The sequence below is a fragment of the Alternaria viburni genome (genome assembly GCF_023758015.1).
Source record: "Alternaria viburni strain BMP 2772 chromosome Unknown scaffold_16, whole genome shotgun sequence".
NCBI classification, from domain to species: domain Eukaryota; kingdom Fungi; phylum Ascomycota; class Dothideomycetes; order Pleosporales; family Pleosporaceae; genus Alternaria; species Alternaria viburni.
The window spans coordinates 526,864-552,405 of NW_026055785.1; the positions used below are offsets into that span (position 1 = coordinate 526,864).

The window sequence follows — 25,542 nt, forward strand, 5'->3', positions numbered from 1 at the left end:
GCTTGGGATGGTGGAGGCTAAATGCTTAGAGAGTCTTATCTGATCTCCGCACGTCGGATCTTACGTCCTGCGTCTGACGAGAGTGTTCTTGCATCGGCACTAACGTGGGTGTAGCACATGAACTTCCTTAGTACAGTCGTACTCACAGCAGCCTGATCATCAGCGACGAGGTCTGACTGCATCTGATTCTCAGCACTCGCCTCGTGCGCCATCATGGCACTCTCACTATCGAGCCTCTTCCTTCCGCTCTCCCTACTACTATCAGTCGCTACCTGCGCGACCGTCACATATGACTTCGACATAGCATGGACTTATGCGAACCCCGATGGGCAGGAAACGCGCCCGGTTATTGGCATCAATGGCCAATGGCCTTTACCACCTATCGTAGTCACGAAAGGCGATCAGGTCATCGTCAACGCAAAGAACTCTCTAGGAAATGAGTCGACGAGTCTGCACTTTCATGGCTTGTACATGAATGGGACTACGCATATGGACGGTCCTGTTGCTGTCACACAATGTGGTATCCCTCCAGGCAGCTCCTTCACATACAACTTCACCGTGAGTTGCGCAGTCACTGATGGATAGTCATTGCAGTCTTTAACCTAACTAGGTCGACCAACCCGGCACATATTGGTATCACAGCCATGAGCGCGGCCAATACCCAGATGGTCTTCGTGGCCCTCTGATTGTGCATGATCCCGAAGACCCATTCAAAGATCTCTACGACGAAGAAGTCGTCATAACACTTTCTGATTGGTACCACGATCTCATGCACAATCTCTTGGGCGAATTCATCAACATCGCCAATCCTTCCGGCGCAGAGCCCGTACCTCAAGCCGCATTGCTCAATGACACTCAGAACTTGACGGTCGCCATTCAACCAGGAAAGACGTATCTCTTCCGCTTAGTCAACATGGGTGCGTTCGCTGCCCAGTACGTCTGGTTCGAGGATCACACCATGCGCGTTGTCGAGGTCGATGGCGTCTATACGGAGCCCATGGAGGCAGATATGATCTACCTGACCGCAGCGCAGCGGTATAGTGTTCTCGTCACTGCCAAGAACGACACCAATTCCAACTTCGCTTTTGTAGGAAGCATGGACCAGGACCTGTTCGATGCTATACCCGATGGGCTGAATCCTAATGTCACGGGATGGCTTGTCTATGATGATAAGAAGGATATGCCTGCCGCGACGGAGATATCAGAGTTTGAGCCTTTTGATGATTTCGCTTTGGTGCCGCACGACAAGGAAGAGCTGTTTGATCACGTTGATCGTTCCATCACGCTGGACTTGAAGATGGATAACCTCGACGATGGGGCAAATTAGTGAGTCTCTCGATCTACTATGCCATACGTGCGCTTGTATAATTTGGAACTAACATACGCCAGTGCGTTCTTCAACGACGTAACCTACGTCAGCCCCAAGGTACCCACCTTATACACCGTCCTCTCCACCGGGCCCAACGCAACCAACCCCACCATCTACGGCAGCAACACAAACGCATTCGTCCTTGCTCAGAACGAAGTTGTGGAGATCGTGCTAAACAACGATGACCCTGGAAAGTGCGTCTATCCCTCTCATCTCCGCATCGTCCACTCTCTACGCCAATGTCGAAGTGTAGATAATGTATTCATACTAACAACGTTTTCTAGACACCCCTTCCATCTCCACGGCCACGCCTTCCAAGTCGTAACCCGCAGCGACGACGACGCAGGCTTCTACGACCCCACCAACACAACAACACCCCCTCCAACACCCATGCGACGCGACACCGTCCTCGTCCGACCAAACGGCCACATCGTGCTACGTTTCCGATCTGACAACCCTGGTAAGCACTTACTCCCACGCACCAAGACCAACATTCCCATTCAGGACGTTTTCTCTACGCGATCCCATGCTTTCCACCTTACTGACATCCCCCCAAAGGCGTCTGGCTCTTCCACTGCCACATAGAATGGCACGTAGCCTCCGGGCTGACCGCGACAATGATCGAAGCCCCGCTCGCCGTCCAAGCCCAGCTCTCCCCTTCCTCCTCAAACGCTATCCCGCAATCGCACTGGGACGTGTGTGAAACGGGGCATGTACCCACGCAAGGGAATGCAGCGGGCAACACGGTTGATTACGAGGACTTGCGGGGTGAGAACAAGAGTCCGGGGAGGTTACCGGAGGGTTTCACGGCGAGGGGGATTGTGGCGTTGGTGTTTAGTTGTTTGAGTGCGTTTGGCGGGATGGGCGTGATTGGGTGGTATGGGTTGAAGCCTATTCAGGGGTGAGAAGGGAGGGGCGGGGTGGGATGGGATGAGAGTGGATTTGAGGGATTTCTGATACCAAAGAAATGGGTGTGAATATGATAGCTAGTATGCTTTCAGCTTGAAGATGTTGTAGAGTAGCGAAGTCTCACTGACGCGACATACCCTCATACAGCGTTAATGGATGATACTCAGGGAAGTAAGTGAGCAATTGAGTCTGTTTTTGATGATACTCCGGTGAGTAACATCATCAACAGACTCAATTGCTCACTTCCTTCCCTAATTATTATCTATTACCCTACATCACCACCTCTGTATGAAACCTCACACAGCGTTAATGGATGATAATTAGAGAAGTAAGTGAGCAATACAGTTTCTCCTCCAAAGTTTCATCCTGATATGAAATTTTACAGGAGAAATTGTATTGCTCACTCACTTCCCTGATTACCACCCATTATCCTACATCACCTCCCCTGCATCACCCCCTCACTCCTCCCAATAATAACTCCACATATCCGTCCCCATAAAATCATCCGCATAACTCCTCCCCTTGCTCCCCCCAGCCGCCCCCGCAGCAACAATCAACGGCAAAAAGTGCTCCGCCCCACCCCGCGGATGCATAGTATAAGCGCCCGGCCAACTTCTCCAATGCTCAAACTTGCGTTCCCTCTCCTGCTCGCTCTCCGTCATAGCCGCATCTGTAACAGCTCCACTCCACTCCTTGTTCAGCGCTTTGAACTCTGGGTTCCGTGACGTGCCATCGAACATGAGACGCAGATTGTGGAATGTAGCGAAGCCGCTGCCGATGATGGCGATGTTTTGGGTGCGGAGCGAGGAGAGGGCGCGGCCGATGGCGTAGGATTGTGTTGGGGACTCGGAGGAGAGGACTGAGAGTTGGATTATGGGGATGGCGGCGGTGGGGTCGATGAGTTTCATCGGAACGAAGACGCCGTGGTCCCATGCTGTGATGGTGTTGTTAGAAACTGTGGGTAAAAGAGAAGGTTTGGGGAACATACGTCTTTTATCGTCTTTCTCACACTCGATACTGGCGTCTTTGAGGGCTTGTGCTACTTGCTCTGCGACTTCAGGACTGCCTGGCGCGTCATGCTTGATCTCGTAGGACTCTGGTGGGAAGCCGTAGTAATCGTAGAGGAGTTCGTGTTTCGAGCCGCTGGACACGGTCACTTTACTCGTGCTCCAATGCGCCGTTACCAGCACAATCGCTTTCGGGGCTTCAGGCGTCCCCAGTTTGAGTATCTTGGGTACCTTTGTCTTGAGCGACTTGGTGATGGCGGCGTGCGAGGGGTCGCCGAGTAAAGGCATGGGCCCGCCGCCATGTGAGAGCGAGATGACGGGTGCGAGACGCGTCATATTGGCGCTGTAGGACGAGATTGGGAATTGCTGGATTCCTTGGAGGGGATTGAAGGTCGTGTTGCTGGATGAGAGATCCGCGGATGTGGGTCGTTGAAGGCCGAAGATGGTTGCGAAGAATGATGAGGTGCGCGTGAATCTCATGTTCCTGGCAGCTGTAGGGACTGAATGCGGCATATATGCATGCTCAGGAGGACAGGATGCATCGTCGGTCTCGGCATTTGAGTTGTCATCGCACGAGTCGTGGGCGTGGATGGCATGTTGAAGGTTTGTAAGATGGGGTTGAGAGCGCGGAATTTTGCCGTCACACATCTCAGGGCAGCTGGTCTGTGTGCCTGATTACGTGTACATGTCAACGCTAGGACGCGACAAGTAGCGACACGATTTACAATACAAAGGCACGAAGGGAACCGCCATCTACGTACTAATATCCACGCCTATATACGGTATGGAAAGCGAATGGCACAAAGTTCATACCCGAAATCGGCAGTACATTCATCACGGCACATTCACGAACACACAGAACCTTGGAAATAGAATGTATCATCGTTGATTCGACTACGCGAAGAGTGCGTGCCATACCCAACAAAATACGTCAAAAGCCCTCATAGCCTTAACACCGGGGTATCATCCTCATATCATGCCATACCATCCACCCAGAAACTCCTTCCGCCAACACACAACCCATCATATACCCAAAGGACACACAATGCTATCGTGCGCAACCCAGAAACTTCCTGTTGATGTAAGAATCCGGTCCCTTTTTTGAGTACAGTGACGTGGCAATGCCTACCATTTGCGTGTGTACAACGTCAGGAACCAAGAGCGTCTGCAAGAAGTGATGAGCGTTTCTAGATGTCATCTTCGACCTCGCCGCCTAACTCACTGTCAGTCTTGTTCAAACATGTCTCAAGGTTTTTGTGGAAGGAATACTCACCGAGACCGTCGCCGCCGTCGGCGGAGTCCTCGGTGGACTTGTCTTTGACGACTTCTTCCTCAGAGGCGGGCTCTTTCTTGGCTGCCTTCTTTGGGGCGTTGGGGCCCTTGACGGGAACGCGCTTCTTGGTGGGTCCCTTCTTCTCCTTCTTGGCAGGAGGAGCCTTCTTCTTGGAGTCGGATTTCTCGGCCTCAGACTTGTCAGCGGCGGAAGCGGGAGGAGCAATATCCTCGGCGCCATCCTCAGCATCTTCAGGGACCTCGGAAGCAGCCTTGCGCTTCTTAGTGACCTTGGCGGCGGCAGCAGCCTTGGAATCGCCACCGGCAGAAGCAGGGGCAGCGACACCGGCTTGTCCCAAGAAGGCGGCGAACGAGGGATGGGCCTCGAGAGCCTTCTTCTTGACCGGGGGCCCTGTGTGATGGGGTATCTCATTAGCGTAGTTCATATGCTACTGATGTGGTAGTACTTACACATCTTCTTGAGTGAGCCAGCAGTGTTGCCCGTAAGCGTGGCCATGACGTCGTAGTCGAACTATCCAGGTTAGCATATAATAGACACCATTCATAATGTGACATACCTTGTCGGGGGCAGTGGAGCTCAGGAAGGCCGCGGCCAACAGCTTGGTCTCCTTGTCCTGGAAACCAGAGAGCAGAGCCTCACCCGCAACGACCTCTTTCTTGGGAGGCATCTTGACGATGTAGATGTAGGTGGGTTTGATTGGAGAGTGAAGAATAAAGAAGTAAGCTGCAAAACGCGGAATTCAGAATGAAGTCGTTGGAAGCTGTGAGTAAAGGGAAGAGAGAAGGAAGAAGGAAAGTTGTTGTGAGGGAATAAATGTGGGGTTGTTATTGTGTCTCGTGGAAGAAGACGCAGTGAAGTCGGAATTCGCGCAACGCGCAAACGGAAAATTACCTCTAGGCTGTCATATTCGAGTTCCGACGCTCTCATTCGTCGGAAGATGGACCTTCCATTGCTATTACCTGTTCGGGGTGAGGAAAGTATGGTAGTGACGGGCAACATCAAAATCATGTGTAGACCGCTTCGCATGGCCATGCTACGGTGACTACGATTAGGCACTCACCAACGCAACTATCTAGTCTGGAGGTACTCAACACATTTTAAGTTGACTTTGCTCAAACTTGAGTGACGTGTATACCTTTAGAGTGTAGCAGGAATAGTTACGAATACCTTTGTGCTGGATTAGAACAAGAAATATGCCGCTCACATGGGAGGTCTTGTAGATATCGGCATGATAAGTTTCAGTTCAATGCTGTAAATACTTGGCTCTGATGATAGTGTGAAGAGCGAAAACAGCGATAAGAATACCCGGGTGCTCAGAATGAACATTGAATGCTTTGGAGAGTATCGAACCGGTTGTTGTGATGGAAAGAGAATTTGAACTGAGGAACGGCGAGTAACAGACTGGCAACCTACAGACCAGACAATAAAACACACCTTTGGATTTGTCAGGAACGCCCATTTGACGCGTGTTCTGGGCTTCTAATTTCCACATGTCTTCGTCAGCTGTAGAGTTCACGATCCGAACAAAATGAAGCCGAGCGAGGGTTCCTTGGCTTGACATCGTTTCCCACTACGGCCATAATAGCGACGGGATATCTATCCTTCCGAGGCGAACGCAGCACCAAAGCGACGGGAGGCAATATCAACAATCAAGCAACGGACCGACCAACTCATCAGAACCGGGGATCGCGATGCGGGCATGATACGACGTCGCCTCTGGGCCCCACTTTCCGATGGAGCACACGCAGGCAGCACACGAATCGGGACTGTTGGCGAGCTGCAGGCGTGCAGCCGTTGCCAAGGTCTTGAGTCGACGTGTTGATATCTCGGAGCGGCGCAATTGAGGTTGAGCAATTCGGCGAGGAGGCTGCAATAATCGGATGACAGGCGTAACGTTGCGGTGGGGTGCCTGGCAGCACTACGGTGGCGCTTGAAGCGCTGGCTACGGCATGGTGGTTTACAGCGGGATGGTGGCTGGGGTAATGACAGGAGGAAGCGACATGCAGTCGGTTGCCAACGCTAGCAGTATGGCCGAATAGCCCTGAACATGAGCAAAGCGCCGGTCAGGAGGCGGTGCAGGATCGCGAATACGAGGTGGTGAAGCGGATGAAGTGGTTAAGAGACAGCTGTTGCAGGCGTGAGGGAAGTGGAGGCTCATCCGGTCAGTGCAGAGGTGCATGGCTAGGCCCGTGGTGCAAAGAGCGGTAGGCGGGCAGGCCGCAGCTTGGGTGGCATTTCTGGCGTCTATGGGCGGTCGCTGGCTGCGGTGCATGACGGTTTCGGTTCGACTGCGCGTCTAGACATGATCTGCGACCAGCGCTGAGCGGGCCGTGCCAGGAACAGGCGCAATTTTTGTGCGCACTGCCTGTCGGCGCCCGCGTCCTCGACCTGCGACGACGGGACCGTCGACGTTAGCCTTCCATTGCTATATTTCTGACTTGGCTGCTATTTCCCCTTCCTTCCTGGGTGGCTTTCTTTTTGTATAACACGCCTCATCGCACCTGCCGATCTGTCCATCGCTCCTTCCTCCGTCGACAGCAGTGCCCCTCACCACACATCCCCGCGGAGACACTCGCCAAACAACACCACGCTGCCGATCCATTCCTTCACACGCGTTGGCTATATATCGGCCCTTCTCAAGCACACAAGCCAAAATCCGGCGGGCGTCCATCACCGATCGCCGTCATGTCTTCCCACCCGAGCCTCACCAGCACGTACCGTGCGCGCGCCTCACTACCCACGACCGGGCCCTTGGCTTCATACTTGCTGAGTCTCATATCCGTCAAGCAGACGAACCTATGCCTCTCCGCCGATGTCGAGACGTCGGCCGAACTCCTCCAACTGGCCGAAGATGTTGGTGACTCAATCTGCGTGCTCAAGACGCACTGCGACATTGTCGTCGACTGGTCGGACAGGACAGCACAGGCACTGAGAGAGATTGCCAAGCGGAAATGGTTCCTCATCTTCGAAGACCGAAAGTTTGCGGACATTGGTGGTATGTCATGTTGGCTCGTAGGATATTCACTGGCGGGGCAGTCTCTAACACACCACAGAAACCGTACAGAAGCAGTACACTTCTGGACACCACCGCATCGCGCTCTGGGCCGAGATCACCAACGCGCATGTCATTCCTGGCCCAGCCATCGTAACCGCGCTCGAGAAGGCTGCCGATGCCACCATCGCCAAGTACAACACGTCCGTAAACACCGAAATCTCTGCCACACGGCAAATCAACGGCCTCGACGACGATGATGACGAAGAGGACGATCAATTCATACAACAACAACGAAACTCGGCGATTGAGTCACCCATCGAGATGGAGGGCGAGGAGAGGCGGCTGAGCATCAAGGCTGCCGACCGCAAGCACAGCGTCGTCAGCGTGACAACCTCGATATCCATGCGCACAGAGAGCATATCGCCGCGTCCAGAGCCAAATGCCAACGGAGAAGAAGTCTTCAACCTGGACGTAGCAACAGAGCTCATCCGACTTGGTCCACCACCGTTCCTCCGGTCGCTTCTGTTGCTTGCCGAGATGAGCTCTGAGGGCCACCTCATGACACCCGAATACCAGAAGCGGACCGTCGAGATCGCACGCAGTCGTCCCGAGTTTGTCATGGGCTTCATTGCGCAACGAAGCTTGAACACTGAGCCGGAGGACAACTTCATTACCATGACACCGGGCTGCCAGCTCCCACCGCCAGGCCAGGAAGGCAAGAAGCTGGGCGATGCTCTAGGCCAACAATACAACACTCCTCGCAAGCTGATCTTCGAGCAAGGCTGCGACGTCATCATTGTCGGGCGAGGCATCGTGCGCGCACAAGACCGCAAGGCGGAGGCAGAACGATACAGAAAAGCTGCTTGGTCAGCCTACGAGGAAAGGATCAAGAAGGCGTAGATGACTTGTCTACGCGCTATCTACTATAGCTGATATATACCCCTGCGATTCGCAGTTAGCATGCTGCCTGGAGCATTTGTGTACTTTGGTGCCTCTTCAACTACAGAAACATCAGATACAGGATATCTTGGGGGCGTTGGAGGTCATTTCCACATACATGAAAACGCATATCACGGCGTTACGATTGCTGGCTCACGTATGAGAATACAACACCACCGTGCATGCACGCGGCATTGGATTACGATTTATGCTCCCAAGATGACCCAGATAACCCGTTGTGCTGCCATCACACATGAGCATGGCTTGTTGGCCAGTGGTATTTTCGAACAAAAATGTCATAACTTGCCTAGCAATGCCGCGTGTCAAAGTTTCGTGAAATCATATCCTGTCTATTATGGGTAATCTAGCAGCTGCGTCGTATCGCACATTCACAAATGCCTACGTCGCGTGGGTCCAGGCGCGCGGAGATGTGTGGGGAAAGAGTCGGAGCTCGGTCCTAACGCCAAAAAGTTCGCGACTCTTCTCTCGCATGCGCATGCGACAGCTTCCATGTCGCTCTACTACGAAGCCGCGGCGGTGCTTGCCAACACGGAGAACACGGGCGGGTCTCTCAAGTCGCGCATATATGGCAAGAAAGACTTGAAGAGCACACCGGGCCAATTGTTTGCGCTCATTGCGGAAACATCAAAATGGTCCATTGTGCTCAAGGCTGTGATTGAGAAGACCAAATTGCTGGCAGAGGAGAGGAAGGTGGGTAGTCTACTAGCAATATTCTGTGTCGCATCCTGGTGTTAATGTGTCTTGAACAGCTCACTCCGATCCTCGCTCTCCTTCTAACCCACGATCTGCTGCTCGCGAAGAACGGTGTTGCTGCAGCCGCCAACCATGTCCTCAAGCTCGCCATCACGAGACACAAAGCCCGTCTGAGCGCTGAGCTCACGAAAGCCCGCATACGATACGGATACGCGACTATAGAGGCGTTCAGGGAGGCTGTGAACAATGGCGAGCTTGAGAAGGATGAGGGTGATGCACCCAAGAGCCGCCATCCTCGCTGGGTGCGCATCAATACCGTCAAGACGACGTTGCAGCAACAGCTATCGACCACATTTGCCGGCTTTGTCAAGACTGAAGATCTGAGCAAAGTACTTTCTGCGCCTAAGAAGTCGAAAATATACTACGAAGACCCTAACATACCGAACCTACTCGCCTTACCCTCTAAGATCGATCTGAGCAGGTCAATCGCGTATACGAAGGGTCAGATTATATTCCAGGACAAGGCTTCGTGCTTCCCTGCCTATCTGCTAGACCCACAGCCTGACGACGGCGATGTTATCGATGCTACAGCGGCACCAGGGAACAAGACAACACATCTGGCAGCTATTGTATCGGACCGCAGGCGACCGGGTGAAGAACAGAAGGTTATTGCATTCGAGCGCGACAAGGGCAGAACCTTCACGTTGCAGAAGATGGTCAAGCTCGCATCAGCGGACAGCATCGTTCAGGTCAAGGGTAGTAGCGACTTTATCGCTGCGAAGCCTGGATCCGACGAGTATGCCAATGTTGGTGCTATACTGCTCGACCCCAGTTGCTCCGGTACTGGCATAGTTGGGCGTGACGATGCGATCAAGATGCATCTACCAGAATCACCAAACAGTCGCCTAGCACCGCAAAAGCCTGAGAAAGGCAAGAAGCGGAAGAGAGACGACGAGCTTAAAGAAGCTGACCCTTCAGCGACGCTGGACTTGGATATGGATGACTCGACACCTGAAGAGACACCAATGCATGGCAAGCTAGCTGAGCGACTGACGGCTTTGTCATCCTTCCAGCTCCACATTCTCAACCATGCTATGCGATTTGAAAACGCGCACAAGATCACGTATTCCACATGTTCAATACATTTCGAAGAGAACGAGGGCGTCGTCTTCCAAGCATTGGCCTCTTCGGTCGCAAAAGAACGGGGCTGGTCGATTCTCAAGAGGGATCAGCAAGTCGATGGGATGAAGAAGTGGCACAGACGAGGAGTGTGGGAGGACGAGAAACTGGAGATTGATGTGGATGAATCTTTGAAGACTGACGTACTGGAAGCGTGTATTCGGTGTGATAAGGGTACTGAAGAAGGCACAATGGGTTTCTTCGTTGCTGCCTTTGTCCGAGATGGCGGTTCACATTCGGCACCGATCGTGGAAACCGCAGTCGTTGAAGTTGAGGATGAGGAATTTAATGGGTTTAGTGGTGATGAGATGGTTCAAGAGACAGTAAAGCCTGTGGAGACACCGGCAGCTGAAGGGACTGAGAAGCGGAAAAAGAAGAAGCGCAAACACTGAGATATATGAGAGAATTTGGAAGGCGCTCAAATCCTCATGGCAGAGGAAAGGGCAGCTGGTGCCAGGACCCTCAGACCTTGAACCAGTACGAAAGCCACCCTTTCACTACACCATTCAATACACTGGCCGTACCTATTCCTTATCCGCCAAACCCTTATCAATATTCAATGCAATACGGCTCAACATCCTGACACCTCCAACACTTCAGCACCAACACCATGACACCCGCCCTCCGTGACAGCCTCTCCAGCCCCCTAACCATATCCACAACCCACACCGCCGCCACCTTCCCCGTCACACCCCCCGTCCACCCGGACCTCTCCCGCCCCCGCCTCAAACAAATCGCCCGCTGGATCCGCGACGAACTCGACCTCCGCGTCGCCCGCGACGGCCCGGACGTCCTCCGCCCCGACGACGTGCTAACCCTCCACGAAACGCTCGTCGCCCTCCGCCTCGCCCAAAACATCACCATCTCCGTCCTCCGCGCAACCGGCATCCACAAAGCCGTCCAAGACGTTGCGGGCGTGGCAACGCGGTGGCCGAGCAGGTTGTGCGACGACTGCGACAAGATTGTAGACAGTTGGACGGCGAAGTTTGGGCCGTTTAGCGAGATTCATCCGTTTTTGTATGGGAGGGGGGGCAGGTTGGAGGGGATTGCTAGTGTGAATGAGTATTCTAGGGAGGCGTTGCTGAAGCGCTGGGCGGAGACTTGTCCGGAGAAGATTCATCCGAAGAGGAGCCATAAATTGGGGGATTTGGGGTTTGTGGCTGGGACGTAAGTTGACGAAACGTTTGCTTAGAGAGACTGACTCGCAGATGGACTGATATTTGTTGTAGGTGGTGGATCAACCCTCTGTTCGCACATCACGCTGGTATCATTGGGCTTGAAGCTTGCGATGGCGGTACGACATACGACAAACACGGTGCATATGCTCTTCTACTCAAGGATACGGGCGAGATTGAAGCGTCGTCTGAAGAACGCTTTACCTATCGTGTTCCGCAGAATGACAAGGGTAAGTTCCGTCTTACCTCTGCTACACCCAAGAGCCGAGATCCCGTGAGGGTACTTCGCAGCCACAGCATCAACAGCGTCTGGGGACCAAAAGCAGGTGTGAGATACGAAGGCCTGTACAGCGTCCGAGGCTGGTCCATCAAGCAAGCCAAAAGCAGTAACCTTGCTGGTGGGCAATGGAAAGAAGGCGATATCTTGTTCGACGTCCTGTTTGAGAGGACCGACTCAGTGCCCATGGCGGTCGTCACCAAGCGACCCACAGCGACCGAAGTCGACGACTACGCCGAATACAAGCGTCTCCGCAAGGTCAACCGAGACGGTAAACGCAAATCGCACAGCACACTCCCTGTAGGCGGCGCCAAAGGCGATTTCTCAACCCCGCTCAAGACAGCACCACCAGTCACACCCCACGTAGTCCCCAAACCCCTACCAACAGAAGCTCCACCAAACGAACCACGCAGAGGCATATTCAAACACCTCCACTTCGACGAAGAAGCCCACGTCCACGTCCTCGACAAAGAAGACGTCATATCCCCCAAATCCGTCCCCGAAGCCGACCCCCTCACCTCCACCGCTACAATGAGCAAAAGCAACACGCTTCTCGTCCCCGCGAAACCCAGCCGCACAAACACACACAGCAAAGCCGATGTATCCACAACAGGCGGCGAACCGCGCAGACACGCCAGCCCCGCTGGTTCAAATGCCAGCAGCGCTCACACCCACGCCTCAGCTACCACCTTTCCTGGCATCAACATCCGCGAAGTCGCACCGTGGATTGACTACGACGCTGATTTATCCTTACCTTCGCCTCCAGAAGACTCGACGATTGTGCACCAACGACCTATTATTACACAGTCTATTGCTACGGATTCTATCAAAACGAGTATTTCAAGGGATACGTTTGGTACGCCCGTGGAGGGTGATACGTCGAGTCCGGGTGGTGGTGGTGGTGTTGGTGGTCATGGGAATGGGAATGGGAGTATTGATGGGGGCAGGCATGGGAGAAGGGGAGATGCCGAGTTTGGGGATAGTCTTAGTCCGCATGGACATGGACATGGATATGGACTTGGGGTGGGGAAGAAGGATGGAGGTAAGAGGAAGAGTATTCTTGTGCGGAATCGGAATCCTGTGGGGAGGTTGTTTGATGGGGTTGTTGAGGATGATGGGGAGGAGGAAGAAGAAGAAGAAGTGGATGAGAAGGCAGGGAAGTGGAATACTCCCACTTTAACGACACCTATGCTCCACGACTTCGCCGACATTACCTCCCTGGAAGACCCTTTCATCGCGAATCCTCCTCCACGGATATCACGACGACCTAGACGTCCCTACGCATCAAGTAGGGACCTCATTTCGCGATCTAGGATCTTGACGCCTGTGGGCAGTCCTGTCTGTATCCTCCATCCTGAGCGCGTAGGGGAAGTACAGAAGGAACTCGCTGAGTCAAAGTCAGAAATGGAGTTGAGAGCCATAATGAAGAGGGTGGATGGTGTTGAGATGGGTCGTTGGCGGTATATCTAGAACAATCGCAGAATTCCTACTATTATCTTCATGGAGATGGAGATTCACTCACTCACTCTGCACAGTGACAAACCCTGTCAATCTATATACATTCCGCCTCTATTCCTACTTATTTCTATGTCTATCTCCAATCCTCACGCATAACATCACGCCCTTACCTTAGTACCCTAGCGCCAGTACATCCAACCGTACGAGGGTCCAGTTCAATCCAGTCCAGCCCGTCCAGCCCGTCCCAGAGCCCGCCAGGCCAGGTCACTGGGACACCATGCATTAGCTCCGAGCGGGACCATCTAGCGGAGACGCTTGCGTGCACCGGTCCCATCAAATATTTTCGCGGCTGTGCTGCGCTTAACTACAAATGACGTGTGGGTCGGGTTCACTAATCACTTTTCAGATGGTCCCGGTATTGGCCGAAGATACAGCGCTGGGGGCGGAAACGGAACATGGAGCCTGCTTGCGAGGTTTGTGGACTTTGTGGAGGTAGTGACATACCATCGTGGACATGGGACTGTGGAGGCGGCGCGTGCATGATGCCGTGTTTCCGGCGGGTCAAGCTTTTTTTTTGCTTCTAGAGATGAGGAGCTTGACGTCAAGCCTGTGAAGTCATAGTTATGCGATCGCTTTGGCTAGACAATCAACCATGGAGTTGGCACTTGGATGCTCAAAGAATGAATTGGGGTATCGAATTTGCTATCGCGGAAATATACATGTGGGCCAATGTTCGCTTCGGATGTGGGTAGCGAGATGAGAGACGGCTCATCCATTTTTTCCGCCTCTCTTGTGTCTCATCTAGAGTTTGATGGAACTTAGCGACTGGCCATGCTGGCTCTCCTGGCCTCGAGGACAGCATCCTCGTGCGTAGGTGGGCCCTCGTAGTTCTTCTTTCCCCAGACGAAATACCAGATGGTTGAGATGACGACGACGGCGGCAAGGACGACGGAGGCGTAGTTCATCGACGCAGGGGTAACCTCGCGGAAAGTGGGCATGCAGAACAGAGGTGTTGCAAGGGCGGACCAGGCTGTTTTTTGTTAGCGATTGCGTTATGACAGTGAAATAGTGATGTAACATACCAAGGGCAACGACATTGCAGAACGTGCCGAGCATGCCGAGATGGAACGCGCCATCCTTGACCTGCTTACGGCCAGTCATGAGCGAGACAAAGATGGGAGCAGCGTAACTCAATGTCAAGCAAATGACACCAACACCAGAGAAGGCGTTGAAAGCGGCAGCAGCACCGAAGTAAATGAGACCGAGAGCGATCTGGACCACCATACTGAGCATCATGGCGTTGACTGGGACATCGAGGTTGGTGTTGACGACCCTCCACAGCTTGTAGCCGGGAATGGCACCGTCACGAGAGAAGGCCCAGGTAGCGCGAGACGCAGCTGTCGTGCAGCCGATACCGCAAAGCAGACCGAGGACGAGCAGGGGAACAAGAAGTCCGATGGCACCAGCGGAGGACCCTACGGCTTCCTTGATGATGACAGGCGTAGGCTGGCCGGACAAAAGACCTGCGAGCATGGCTTGGTCGGGCAGTACGAAGACGAGAGGGATAAGAAAGACGAGGCCGGCAACGGTGTTGAATGCGACGGTCGCGACCATGGCCTTGGGGACCTGAGTGGCAGGTTCGCGAACTTCTTCGCACATGCTACGAACGTGTTAGCGTTTGGACAATTGTTTTTAAGAGTTACCGCTTGTAGACACGTATAATGTCGCGATGGAGTGTGTTGCTTGGGATGTCGCTTAGGAAATGTCGCATGGGATAGTCGCTTGGGAAAGTGCATTGGGCAAGGAAAATCTGCTGCAAGTTGCTTGGGCAGAGTAGGGGAGGCTCACGAGATGATCATTCCGGTCGATGAAGTCGCGTAGGCTGCGTGCAGTAATCCGACCATGAAAGACCATCCTGGGATCCATCCGGAGTTGGAGGGGTCGAATTCAGTGAAGACGTATTCGGCGCTGTGGCGACCATTTTTCGCAATGGCAAGGATGCAGACGATAATGGCAATCACACCAGCAAAGGTCCAGAAGATGGCAAAAGTCTAGATATCTGTAAGTAACACATCCGGTAGCCGTTTGGGGGGGATCTCACATCCAACCATGGTAGGTATTTGTTTCCAAAGGCAGACACGGCGTTGCAAAGGAGTGTGATGCCAAGGAAGATAAGGAAGACCTGGTAGGGTGATCCTGCCATGATACCAACACCAGGTTCGCTTTCGTAGACATTGACGCATGCCACAAGGAACAGCGCGGTAGCAAAGTTGACGGATAGAGTAATGGTAATGTTGCCAACTACGAAACACCAGCCACAGATCCACGAAGCGATTTTCCGATAGGCGGGCGGCGTGATCATGAAGGTCTGGTAGTAGACACCACCACTGGTCGGGTAGACACTGGTGATCTCACCAAGGGATGCGGCGACTGCGAGAATGATAAGCGATACGGCGAGCCATCCCCAGATGATGTTGGTGGGACCTCCGCCAACTACAGGGTAGTAGAGGGTGGTAGCCAAGCCGTAAGGGACGGAAGCCAGGACAAAGGACATGAAGGCCACCTGGAGAGTGGATCTTGATCGAATCAGTTCCGACTTGTAGCCCATGGCAGCCAGAAGGTTGTCGGCATCAGCGGGGACGACATCGTCTCCGGATCCCGAGTAGGTGTTGCCCAGCTTGGTCTCTTTCTCGGGCGCGCCGTTGCGCAGAGAGTGGTCGTGCTCAGCGGCATACGCATCTGACTGCGTGCCGTACCTGTAGTCGGACATGAGGGGCGTGTCGCTTTGGTCCTGGGTCTGGGGGCCTGAGAGAGAGGGAGAGTTGGGGAGTTGTCGCAAAGCAAAGCTCTGGGACATGTCCCCAGCGGCGGATCAGCGCAGGCTTTGAAGGGCTGCAGAGGCACGTCAGTCGGCGCATGGTCCAGGCCCGCTAGCCAGCATGTAGACAAGTCGCCTTAGACTACCCACCCGAATTTCAGATGGCAACAGACGCGGAGCTTGGCGGGCCAATTGCTGGTGGAGGGTGGCCGGATAGGGCTGTTTTACTGCGCCGAGAAAATCACCGACTGAGTGGGAACTACAGTCTAATGCATCCGCGTTCCGTCGCCTAGGTGTTGAGGTTTTTTCTAGAAGTGGGCCAGAAGCTGAGCCGCCGTGTGCCGACGAGCAGCCGGCGATGAAAGGACCCTGACGTGGTCTTTGGAGGTGCGCACGTTGCTGAGCCTCACTCGGCTGTTGCAGAGTTTGCAGGGCAATCGCAGTGAACGCGTGGGGTGATGTTACTTCCATTGCCAGTTGCTGGCTTGCGCGCCAATGGGGGTCGCCGATGGCTCGAGATTGGCGTCGTAGCGGGCGTCCAGCGGGCGTCCATCTCGGCACACGATCCGTATTCGTGGGTAGAGTCCGGGGCACTGGTCGCGTGTGCATAACGCGCTGAAAAACACATGGGAGGCGTTTGCGGAGCCAGCCCAGATATCGAGATAGGGGTGAATGGAGATGTCAGTGTCGGCATGCCAGAGTGGAGTCGGCATTTGATGCTACACCTGCCCAGCGCCTTCCCCTCGCTCCTTCGCTCCTTCCGTTGACAACGCGCCCTAACATGTCGCATGCGGCAGTAGCGGACCCAAACCAAACTTGGCAGCATGAGGCGTTCCATCGCCAGCATAAAATGGCGATAATGGGCGTCTGGAGCAGCGCCAGCCTTGCGCCGAATGCTGTGTAACTGTGTCGCCATGCATCACGAGATTGTAGCCCTTGAGGAGCATCAGCAGCCCCTCCCCATCCACGGATTCACCTTCCCAGCCTCCACAACCCACAAACTGACAGCGTACAAGACCACGTCGACTCGTGAAGAGCTCCACTCGCGCATCCACGATGCAACGATAATAATTACTACCACCATTAAGCTTGATGCCGAAACATTGCGCCCCAGTGTTACTCCGAACCTCCGCTATATTGCCATATCCGCGACCGGAACAGACCCTGTGGACCTGGACGCCTGCCGGGCCCGCAATATTCGCGTTACAAACTGCCCGGGGGCCAACCTCGACGCGGTTTCGGAACATGCCATAAGTCTGTACTTCGCATCCAGAAGGCGCACCGTCTTGCTGGACCGCATCACTCGTGCGCACCCCAGCGAATGGAAGACGGCGGGTAGCGTGAAGAATCACATGCGCCTGCCGGACGGCATGCCTCCGATGACCTGCAAAGATGAGGTTATGGGCGTTATCGGCTATGGGGGCATAGGTAGGTCTTCATATCCTAATCAGGATGAGAAGTCCTGAGCTGATACGGGATGATAGGCAAGCGAATAGCTGCGCTCGGGCAAGCATTGGGCATGCGCGTACTTATCGCGAGTCGAAAGACACCAGCGACGCCTCCCGTAGACACCGGGCTTCCAGCCCCTGACGCCTCTGACGACCGCATACCCTTTGACGATGTGCTCCGCAACTCCACAGTCCTCGTCCTAGCTCTACCGCGAACCCCCGAGACGCTCAACCTCATCTCTACTCCCGAGCTCGAGAAGATGCATCCGTATACCGTCATAATCAACGTCGCGAGAGGCGGCATAGTACACGAAGCTGCTGTAGTGCAGGCCCTGAAGCAGAGGCGCATAGCCGGCTATGCGACGGACGTATATCAGGTGGAACCACTTGGTGGACCTGCAGATACCCCGCTGCTGGAGGAAGACGTAAAGGACCTCAACATTACCCTGAGTCCGCACGTGGCATGGTTTTCGACAACGTCGATCAAGAACCTTGGTGAAATATTGAAGGCGACTGTAGAGGGCATGGTGAGCGGCAATGAGATCAATGCCATTCTGTAAACGGAAGATATCGCAAACCGAGGAACCCCAAACACGAGCACATATGCCCTCGTGGGGTACTTTCATCATCAACGTTGACGTCCAAAGTCCAGTGAGAGTTATACGCTTATCTGACACTGGCCATGTCCACATCAAAGGCTCTTGCACTTCTACCAAAATCCTCACAGCTCAGCCATGTCCCTGGACCATTCTATGTGGACGTATGGTCGTATCAAGGCATAAATCCCAAAGGTATACGAGTTGGTTAAGTGTTGTGCGTGGTTTCGTACATGTTTTTCTCTCTTTTCACTTTCACTTTCACTTTTCACTTTCACTTCAAGACGTGTGTTTTCACCGCGCGCGGTTCTTTCGCGTTTCGTTTGACGTGCTCCACTCCACATGCGTTCCAATGGATGTCATTTCGCTACCGTTCTTTTCATACTGTGCGCCCACTCAGAGCATGCCAAAAGGTCGAAAAAGTCTTCAAAACTGGTACGAGCGTCTCCTGTCACCGCTCGTTGTGCGACAGGCGGAGTCTGTCGGCCCGTGGCACTGCAACCGTCCCCTTCGTATGAGACCCTTCGCATGAGAGCGACCTCCCGCACGCGCCCCCTTCCCCGTCCAGACACGCGACAGTCCTGACCGATACCCCCGTCTTGTGGATAAGTTCAGCTTATGGTAACAGCATAGACCCTACTGCGCGACATGGCTTCGTCGGGCGAGCGCCTTCGCGACTGGTCCTTCGAAGGTTCCTACACCAATCAAGATGATCTTTGGAGCGCCCATTACCTTTTCCCTAAGATCGGCAAGGAAGCCAGCGAAGAATTCGTCCAATTCTTTCGGGATCGGGGCATAACAACGCCTACGCTAGACGATGGCGTCGAGCAATATCTCAAGCTGCAAACGACGCTCTGGAAGAAGCCCTCTCGCGTTGCAAAACCAGGCCATCAGTCTTTGAGGTTTATGAGCGCTGCCCAAACCTATCGCTGGAGCTATGATCAGGTTCTCGCTGAGCATGCAGAGCTTGTCATACAGCTCCTCGAAGGAAGAGGATCCGGAACACGATATCAAACAATGTGCGACGTCGTCTTCATCTTGGACGACAAGTCAAAGAAACCCTGCGGCAACCCCTCCTGTCCTACTACAGAGAGGAAGTTCACTGGACAAGTCCAATCCTCTCTTGTCGTCACACTCGAGCCGCTACTTGACTGGGGAACTGTTGAGCCGGCCTCAGACATCACCGTAGCTGCCGGTAGAATCTTCCCATTTCGCCGTAGCGGACCACGGATGAAGGATCCGTTGTGGACGCAGGTGGTCAGGAAGCTGGTGCCTCAGCAGCTACCCACCTACTGTCTGGGCTGTATTGGAGAGCTTGTTGACAGACATGCGGAGGTGCGTCTCGTAGGGCGTCCTAAATATGTATGTTACAACCGATCTCCCAACATCATGACGACTTTGTCGCATGAACATGGCAACATGATGGAAATCTCTACTGACTTTGTCCAACAGGCGCCCGCCGGTCAACCTCAAGGAGCTAGGCACCTCCATTCCCTAATCCGGCCTATTCGGCGTCCTACATCGAAGGAAGATTTGTACGATCTGAGGGAGGGTGACGACTTGGAGGACGATCAGAGCGTTGGAGGGCTGGCTTATTCAACCACTGGCTCGCTATATCTCGATGGCGTCACAGACGAAACTCCACATACACAACCCATTGACTTCACGTCCTACCACAGTCTTGGAATCTTCTCTACACCCAAAGATCGCGAGGCGTCATGGACAAGTGCGTACAATGCCCTCTTCGTTGGGGACAAAAGGAGCGCTGGTGAACCGCTTTCTCCACAGTGCTCTCCACGCTCTTTCACAACTCCGCTGGATTCAACTAGTCTCAACCGTGTCTACTCCCCACTCCCATCCTTGGGCTTCTCTTACAACACTCCGCCGCCGACTCCTGTAAACCCAAAGAAGCGCATCTCAAAGACGCGCATCTACGTCCATCGAGATCCGGAGTCTGTACAACACGAAGATTACGAAAAGCTCGGCAGCAAGTCACTGCTACCAGGCAGTATCCCAGATTTCGGCAGTGGTAGTCGCAGGTTCGGTCGCGATATTGATACTAACGCTGTCCGCGGCTTCTTCACCGATCACCGTGTACGGCGAGAAAACATGGCCGGAGCGAAGGGCACCGACATCCGCAACTTCTTCACGGTAATAAATCCTGAGGGTCCCTCGACACCTCAACGCGCGGTCAAGACCAAGAACGTTGATGGTGACGATACGGACTTGAGCGATGTACCATCCGACATATCAGAACAGGAATATGACCCAGATGGACCGGGCGGCGAGTATACGCCTGCGAAGAACAAAGGCAAAGCATCGTCAAACAAGAAAACGCCAAGCCCTCCGTCAAAACCCGCAGGCAAGAAACACTCACCGAAGGCGCCCATGTACCGCAAACGCGACCCAGCCGCTGATTATACCGCGCCATTTGGCGTCACCAAAGAAGCCTTCGAAACCCACCTCCAGCATCTTCCCGCCAAAACCGACCTAATCTGCTCCTGCCGCAAACCCGCTCGCACCAACGAGGTCCAGATCACACAGTGTATGAACAAGGACTGCAGAGTGCGCTGGTACCACAAGGAATGTCTCGATAGGATCGGAAAGTTGAAAGCTAGACACGGAACGTACTTCTGCGAGCAGTGTCAAAACGAGAAGTACTATGCAGATCTCTCTCAGGCCAACGGATGGACTACGAAGAAGTTGGTACAGAATGAGATTGGAATGCCGTTTACGGGACAAGAGGTGGCGGGCACGTTTGGCAACACCGGCGACTTTCAAGCTGCGGAGAATCCGTATGGTTTTGGGATGTCGGCTTCAAGTCCGCTATCTCCCTCGGCTGAACCTTTCGTCCCGAACAGTGCGGCGGCGTTAAGTCGTCTTGCTGTGGGCTCTGAGCCTTCTCTTGGCCTGGCGACTTCGCGGCCGTATTTCGTGAACGAGGCTTATACCCGGGGACAGGAGCATGCGCGTAATGCGGACGAAGACTATGAGCATGCACGACTGTATGGATGTTACCCTGAGAGGTGCGATGAGGATGGTAATGACGGCGATGACGAGGACAGTTACGGTGAAGATGAAGATGAGGAGATGGATCAGACATCATAGGAGAGCCTCATGGATGTGGTTGGATATACGGTTCACACACACGAGGCGAGTCGCTGCTTCCGAGTTGTACCTGACGCCTGAACTACGCGCCTAAGTTGTACATTAGGATATACTGTGTCGGTAGGAATCATGATGAAGATATTTAATGTCATTCTCTGCGTGATACCAGACTCACGGACATGCCTTTTGCGAGATGGTAGATAAATCGAGATAATGGATGTCAAGCGCGTCCGGACGAAAAGCGGGGGAGCTGCGAATGGCGTCATGCGTGCCACGCGATAATGACGCGACACCAATCGGCCGTACCCGCTTTGGATGCAAGGTTGCGGAATTGGCGGAATGCAAAGTTATTCCGCTGTTTGATATATGAAACTGGGACGCGTTCGCTATTTTGAGTAAGCATCTGATTGCTAACCGTTCACCGTGCTGACAATCCTCCAAAGTCGCGTGCCGTACTGACCTATCATGACCACCTCACAAAAGCGCATCGGCCTCATTGGCCTGTCTGCTAAAGGGTACATTCGCATTGTTCCTGAACTGATGAGCATCGGCAGTTGACACAACACCAGATCCTGGGCATCGAAGTCCCATCTTCCCTACCTCCAACGCACTCCTCACTATGCGCTCACCGCCCTTCAGAACAGCTCTCTCGCTTCAGCTCAGGCTTCCGCCAAACAGTACTCTCTGGACTCTGTATCCACGCACGACTCTCCCAGCTCGGTCGCCCAGGACCCTAACGTAGACATCATTGCTGTTAGCGTCAACGTGCCCCAACACTATGATCTCATCCGTCCGGCCCTGGAAGCGGGAAAAGATGTTTTCTGCGAATGGCCATTAGCTCGCAATGAGAAAGAAGCAGAAGAATTGACGGCGTTGGCTAAAGAGAAAGGGGTCAGGACGATGGTGGGCTTGCAAGCGCGCCAGAACCCATCAATCTTGAAGGCGAAGGAGATTGTTGAGTCGGGGAAGCTGGGCAAGATCTTGGGGACGACAATGTTCGGTCATGTGAGTTCTCATGTCTATCCTTCTGAAACTGAATGGAAAGCATATTTTCTATGGGATGAACAAGCCTGCTAACGCAGAAACCAACAGGGCATGATATTCGGCGGCACAACTATGCCCTCTTACATGTACATGCACCCCGTTGAGAACGGCGCAAACATCCTCACTATCCCCTTCGGCCACGCCGTTGACGCTCTATGCTACGTATTTTCCAGCGAACTACGCTCCATTTCCGCGGTGCTGTCGAACAGATACCCCGAGCTCGAACTCGTAGACGAGAACTACAAGCCCCTTGGAGAAAAGAAGGCGAAAACCTCTCATGACTTCGTCTCCATCACCGCAGAACTCATCAATGGCGGCGGAAACGTCGACGTGACATATGCGCCAGGTTTTTCACGCACCGGACGGGACTTTTACTGGGAGATCATCGGATCTGAGGGTACGCTCGTGTTGGAAGGACCGAACGGACATGTGCAGATGTTCCAGCCTACAGTCAAGATCGCCCTGGGCCAAGAGGGATTGAAAGAGGTTGAGGTCGAGAACGCTGCGGACCCTTCGTTCAATGTGGGTAGGGCCTGGGATGCATGGGCTGGAGAGGGCAAGGGCAGTGTTACGACTTGGGAGGAGGCTGTTGTGAGGCATAAGATGATTGAGGCGATTTATAGAAGTGCGGAGAAGGGAACGAGGGAGGACTATGTATAAGCGGCCAGATCAGAGGTACATCTATAGGTATGTGTAAGAAGACCGGAATAAGAAGTTGATAGAATCGGGATAAACAAATAGAGTTTAGCGTCAAAATCTTCGGCTACATCCCGGCTCAACGCCTACATCACATCCCCTCTATCATCACCATCCTCCATCGCCAAAACCTTCGCAACCCTCTAAAGAACCTCATCCACCATGCGCACTAATCCCTATCCCCAGGATTCCTCGATCTTAGATGCCCCCGCCCCACAATGCCAGACCGACGGCCCGCCAAGCCAGCGCTTGCCTCGCTTCCACTTTTCGTTACGTTATAGTTAACAAGGCCGCACGAGCGATCCAGTGAACTTAGTCAGGCATGTTATGAACCGTGATGTCAGCGAGAGTCAGGTTTTTGTCTGCACCTGCCATGGTGACCGCCGAGCGAAATGGGGCGAGCTTGTTGTTGGTTCTCCATACTCCACTCGACAAACAAGCTCCAGACAACATCGGTTTCTTGGGTTTGGTGCTTGTGAAAGGCTTGTGTTCTGAGAAGGTCTTTTCCGGCTCATGCGGATTCTGAGCTCTGGGGTCTCATTGTGAAACCAACAAAGGGTAGTTTTACGGCAAAAGGCGCGTGCCGCTGCGGATAGCTGCATCTACGCGTTTGGTTACATGAATCGCACTCGAGCTACAACAGTATATTACCTGTGATTGGACTGGGAAGGGCGTGAAGGTGTGTATCGGTGACTGTTGCTTAGTCGCACCCTCGCCTCCAACAACCCGACTTATAAGCCAGACCCGGCAACGCTAGGTCCGTCTTAGCCGTGGCCTCTACTCCATCATGGCTTCTCCAACACCGACTTCGACATCTTCGGCAAGTCTAAGCTCGCAGACGACAGAGGAAAAGCGAGATCATCGATCGAACCAGGATGTATCAGGAGCATCTACACCACCACCCACCTCAAAGTCCGATCCTACATTCATCACCTGGACCTCACCAACAGACCCATCCAACCCCTTCAACTTCTCTCCGTCGAAAAAATGGCGGACTACCCTTCTAGCCTGTACCATGACCTTCGTCGTCCAAGTCTCAGGCACAATGCTCACATCCGCCGCCGAGCAAATCAACTCCAGCTTCGACGTCAGCGATGAAGCATTTCCGCACTCGTACTGGCCGGTGTTGAGTTGGAACCTAGGAGGCGCCGCAGCACCACTACTAGGACTGCCCCTGATGGAGAACTTCGGTGTGCGGTGGAGTTATATGGCCATCTACGCGGTGTTGATCATCTTCATCATTCCGCAAGCGTTGGCCGAGAACTTCGCGACGTTGATTGTGACGAGGATCATCACGGGTTCGTGCTCGGGTGTCCTTGCGAATATCACGTCGGGGATTGTAAGCGATATCTGGAGGGATGGGAGAGCAAAGAGTTTCGGGACGTCGCTTTACATCTTCGCATTGCTTGCGGGGCTTAATATGGGGCCTGTGTTTGGTAGTTTGGTCGTTCAGTATACGACTTGGCGATGGTAAGATATGCTTTAGTTGCTGCGCGGGACTTTGGCTAATGTGGACGTAGGATCTTTCTGAGTCAGATCATCTTCTACAGCGCTCTTATGCCGGTGCTGTTCTTCCTTCTTCCAGAAGTTCGGCCGGATGTTATCCTCACTCAGCGTGCACGTCATATTCGTGCCAAGACGGGGAAAGAGGTGTATGCCCAGGCTGAGAAAGAGCACACAAGTTTCGGCGAAATTCTCAAGGAGACGCTCGTTCGACCAACGCGTATGCTGTGTACCGAAGGCGTCGTCCTCTCCTTTGGGCTGTGGAGCGCTTTCTGCATCGGCACAGCTTTCATGTTCACGCAATCCATCGTACAAGTCTTCTCAGAGCTGTACGGCTGGTCTTTCTTCGGCACAGGCCTCGTGCAATCCGCCGTCGTAATCGGAGAGCTCATCGGCCTTATCGCATCACTAGTCCAAGACCGCATCTACTTCGCATCCGCGCGACGCAACAACGAAACTCCAGGGCAGCCGATCCCAGAAGCGCGACTTTATCTCAGCATCCCAGCCTCGTTCATCGGCCTGAGTGGCGGTCTGTTCTATTTCGCATGGACGTCCTACTCTTCCATACCGTGGATCGTACCCAGTATATCGCTCGCTTTCGTGGGCTTCGGCATGTTCTGCAGTACAGCGGGAGTAACGACGTATGTGGTTGATGCGTATGCGAAGTATGCTGCTAGTGCTATCGCGGGCATTGCGTTTCTGGAGAACTTTATGGCGGCTTTCTTGCCGCTTGCGACGCAGAGTATGTATCGTACGTTGAGATTTAATTGGGCGAGTAGTTTGTTGGGCTTTATCGCGTTGGCGTTGAGTTTCATTCCGTTGATTCTGTTGAGGTTTGGGAAGAGCATACGTGGGAAGAGTCCGTTTATGAGTGAAGCGGGGTATGAAGACTGAGTACGCTCAAACTTTCAGTTGATGGGAAAGGAGAACATAGTATACAAGACATATTCTTGTATAATGAACATACTCGTGTAAGGCCTGTGATTGAAAGAGCATAAATGCCTTGGTTGTGA

At 53.6% G+C, this 25,542-nt stretch overlaps 11 protein-coding genes across 11 annotated transcripts; 8 read left to right on the forward strand and 3 right to left on the reverse strand.

Annotated features, from left to right (window-relative positions):
- Nucleotides 1–213: 213 nt before the first annotated feature.
- On the forward strand, nucleotides 214–1,954 carry J4E79_007509 (uncharacterized protein; the record flags this gene model as incomplete). The annotated part of the gene is made up of 4 exons (XM_049356374.1): nucleotides 214–558; nucleotides 611–1,326; nucleotides 1,390–1,563; nucleotides 1,654–1,954. 4 exons carry the CDS (start codon nucleotides 214–216, stop codon nucleotides 1,952–1,954), a joined length of 1,536 nt encoding a protein of 511 aa, XP_049209261.1.
- Nucleotides 1,955–2,736: 782 nt separating this feature from the next.
- Nucleotides 2,737–3,765, reverse strand: J4E79_007510 (uncharacterized protein; the record flags this gene model as incomplete). The annotated part of the gene is made up of 2 exons (XM_049356375.1): nucleotides 2,737–3,212; nucleotides 3,267–3,765. The coding sequence occupies 2 exons, from the start codon at nucleotides 3,763–3,765 to the stop codon at nucleotides 2,737–2,739; spliced, it is 975 nt and encodes a 324-aa protein (XP_049209262.1).
- Nucleotides 3,766–4,472: 707 nt separating this feature from the next.
- J4E79_007511 (uncharacterized protein) lies at nucleotides 4,473–5,246 on the reverse strand (the record flags this gene model as incomplete). Its single annotated transcript, XM_049356376.1, has 3 exons — nucleotides 4,473–4,969; nucleotides 5,029–5,089; nucleotides 5,136–5,246. The coding sequence occupies 3 exons, from the start codon at nucleotides 5,244–5,246 to the stop codon at nucleotides 4,473–4,475; spliced, it is 669 nt and encodes a 222-aa protein (XP_049209263.1).
- A 2,018-nt stretch (nucleotides 5,247–7,264) lies between these two features.
- J4E79_007512 (uncharacterized protein) lies at nucleotides 7,265–8,474 on the forward strand (the record flags this gene model as incomplete). The annotated part of the gene is made up of 2 exons (XM_049356377.1): nucleotides 7,265–7,574; nucleotides 7,633–8,474. The coding sequence occupies 2 exons, from the start codon at nucleotides 7,265–7,267 to the stop codon at nucleotides 8,472–8,474; spliced, it is 1,152 nt and encodes a 383-aa protein (XP_049209264.1).
- Nucleotides 8,475–9,023: 549 nt separating this feature from the next.
- On the forward strand, nucleotides 9,024–10,798 carry J4E79_007513 (uncharacterized protein; the record flags this gene model as incomplete). The annotated part of the gene is made up of 2 exons (XM_049356378.1): nucleotides 9,024–9,224; nucleotides 9,284–10,798. The coding sequence occupies 2 exons, from the start codon at nucleotides 9,024–9,026 to the stop codon at nucleotides 10,796–10,798; spliced, it is 1,716 nt and encodes a 571-aa protein (XP_049209265.1).
- A 218-nt stretch (nucleotides 10,799–11,016) lies between these two features.
- Nucleotides 11,017–13,328, forward strand: J4E79_007514 (uncharacterized protein; the record flags this gene model as incomplete). Its single annotated transcript, XM_049356379.1, has 2 exons — nucleotides 11,017–11,573; nucleotides 11,636–13,328. 2 exons carry the CDS (start codon nucleotides 11,017–11,019, stop codon nucleotides 13,326–13,328), a joined length of 2,250 nt encoding a protein of 749 aa, XP_049209266.1.
- An 806-nt stretch (nucleotides 13,329–14,134) lies between these two features.
- J4E79_007515 (uncharacterized protein) lies at nucleotides 14,135–16,605 on the reverse strand (the record flags this gene model as incomplete). The annotated part of the gene is made up of 6 exons (XM_049356380.1): nucleotides 14,135–14,346; nucleotides 14,399–14,976; nucleotides 15,165–15,367; nucleotides 15,418–16,121; nucleotides 16,172–16,208; nucleotides 16,285–16,605. The coding sequence occupies 6 exons, from the start codon at nucleotides 16,603–16,605 to the stop codon at nucleotides 14,135–14,137; spliced, it is 2,055 nt and encodes a 684-aa protein (XP_049209267.1).
- A 443-nt stretch (nucleotides 16,606–17,048) lies between these two features.
- Nucleotides 17,049–18,142, forward strand: J4E79_007516 (uncharacterized protein; the record flags this gene model as incomplete). The annotated part of the gene is made up of 2 exons (XM_049356381.1): nucleotides 17,049–17,562; nucleotides 17,619–18,142. 2 exons carry the CDS (start codon nucleotides 17,049–17,051, stop codon nucleotides 18,140–18,142), a joined length of 1,038 nt encoding a protein of 345 aa, XP_049209268.1.
- Nucleotides 18,143–18,826: 684 nt separating this feature from the next.
- Nucleotides 18,827–21,286, forward strand: J4E79_007517 (uncharacterized protein; the record flags this gene model as incomplete). Its single annotated transcript, XM_049356382.1, has 1 exon — nucleotides 18,827–21,286. The coding sequence occupies one exon, from the start codon at nucleotides 18,827–18,829 to the stop codon at nucleotides 21,284–21,286; it is 2,460 nt and encodes an 819-aa protein (XP_049209269.1).
- A 465-nt stretch (nucleotides 21,287–21,751) lies between these two features.
- Nucleotides 21,752–22,990, forward strand: J4E79_007518 (uncharacterized protein; the record flags this gene model as incomplete). Its single annotated transcript, XM_049356383.1, has 3 exons — nucleotides 21,752–21,801; nucleotides 21,856–22,291; nucleotides 22,379–22,990. 3 exons carry the CDS (start codon nucleotides 21,752–21,754, stop codon nucleotides 22,988–22,990), a joined length of 1,098 nt encoding a protein of 365 aa, XP_049209270.1.
- An 823-nt stretch (nucleotides 22,991–23,813) lies between these two features.
- J4E79_007519 (uncharacterized protein) lies at nucleotides 23,814–25,423 on the forward strand (the record flags this gene model as incomplete). The annotated part of the gene is made up of 2 exons (XM_049356384.1): nucleotides 23,814–24,496; nucleotides 24,547–25,423. The coding sequence occupies 2 exons, from the start codon at nucleotides 23,814–23,816 to the stop codon at nucleotides 25,421–25,423; spliced, it is 1,560 nt and encodes a 519-aa protein (XP_049209271.1).
- Nucleotides 25,424–25,542: the final 119 nt, after the last annotated feature.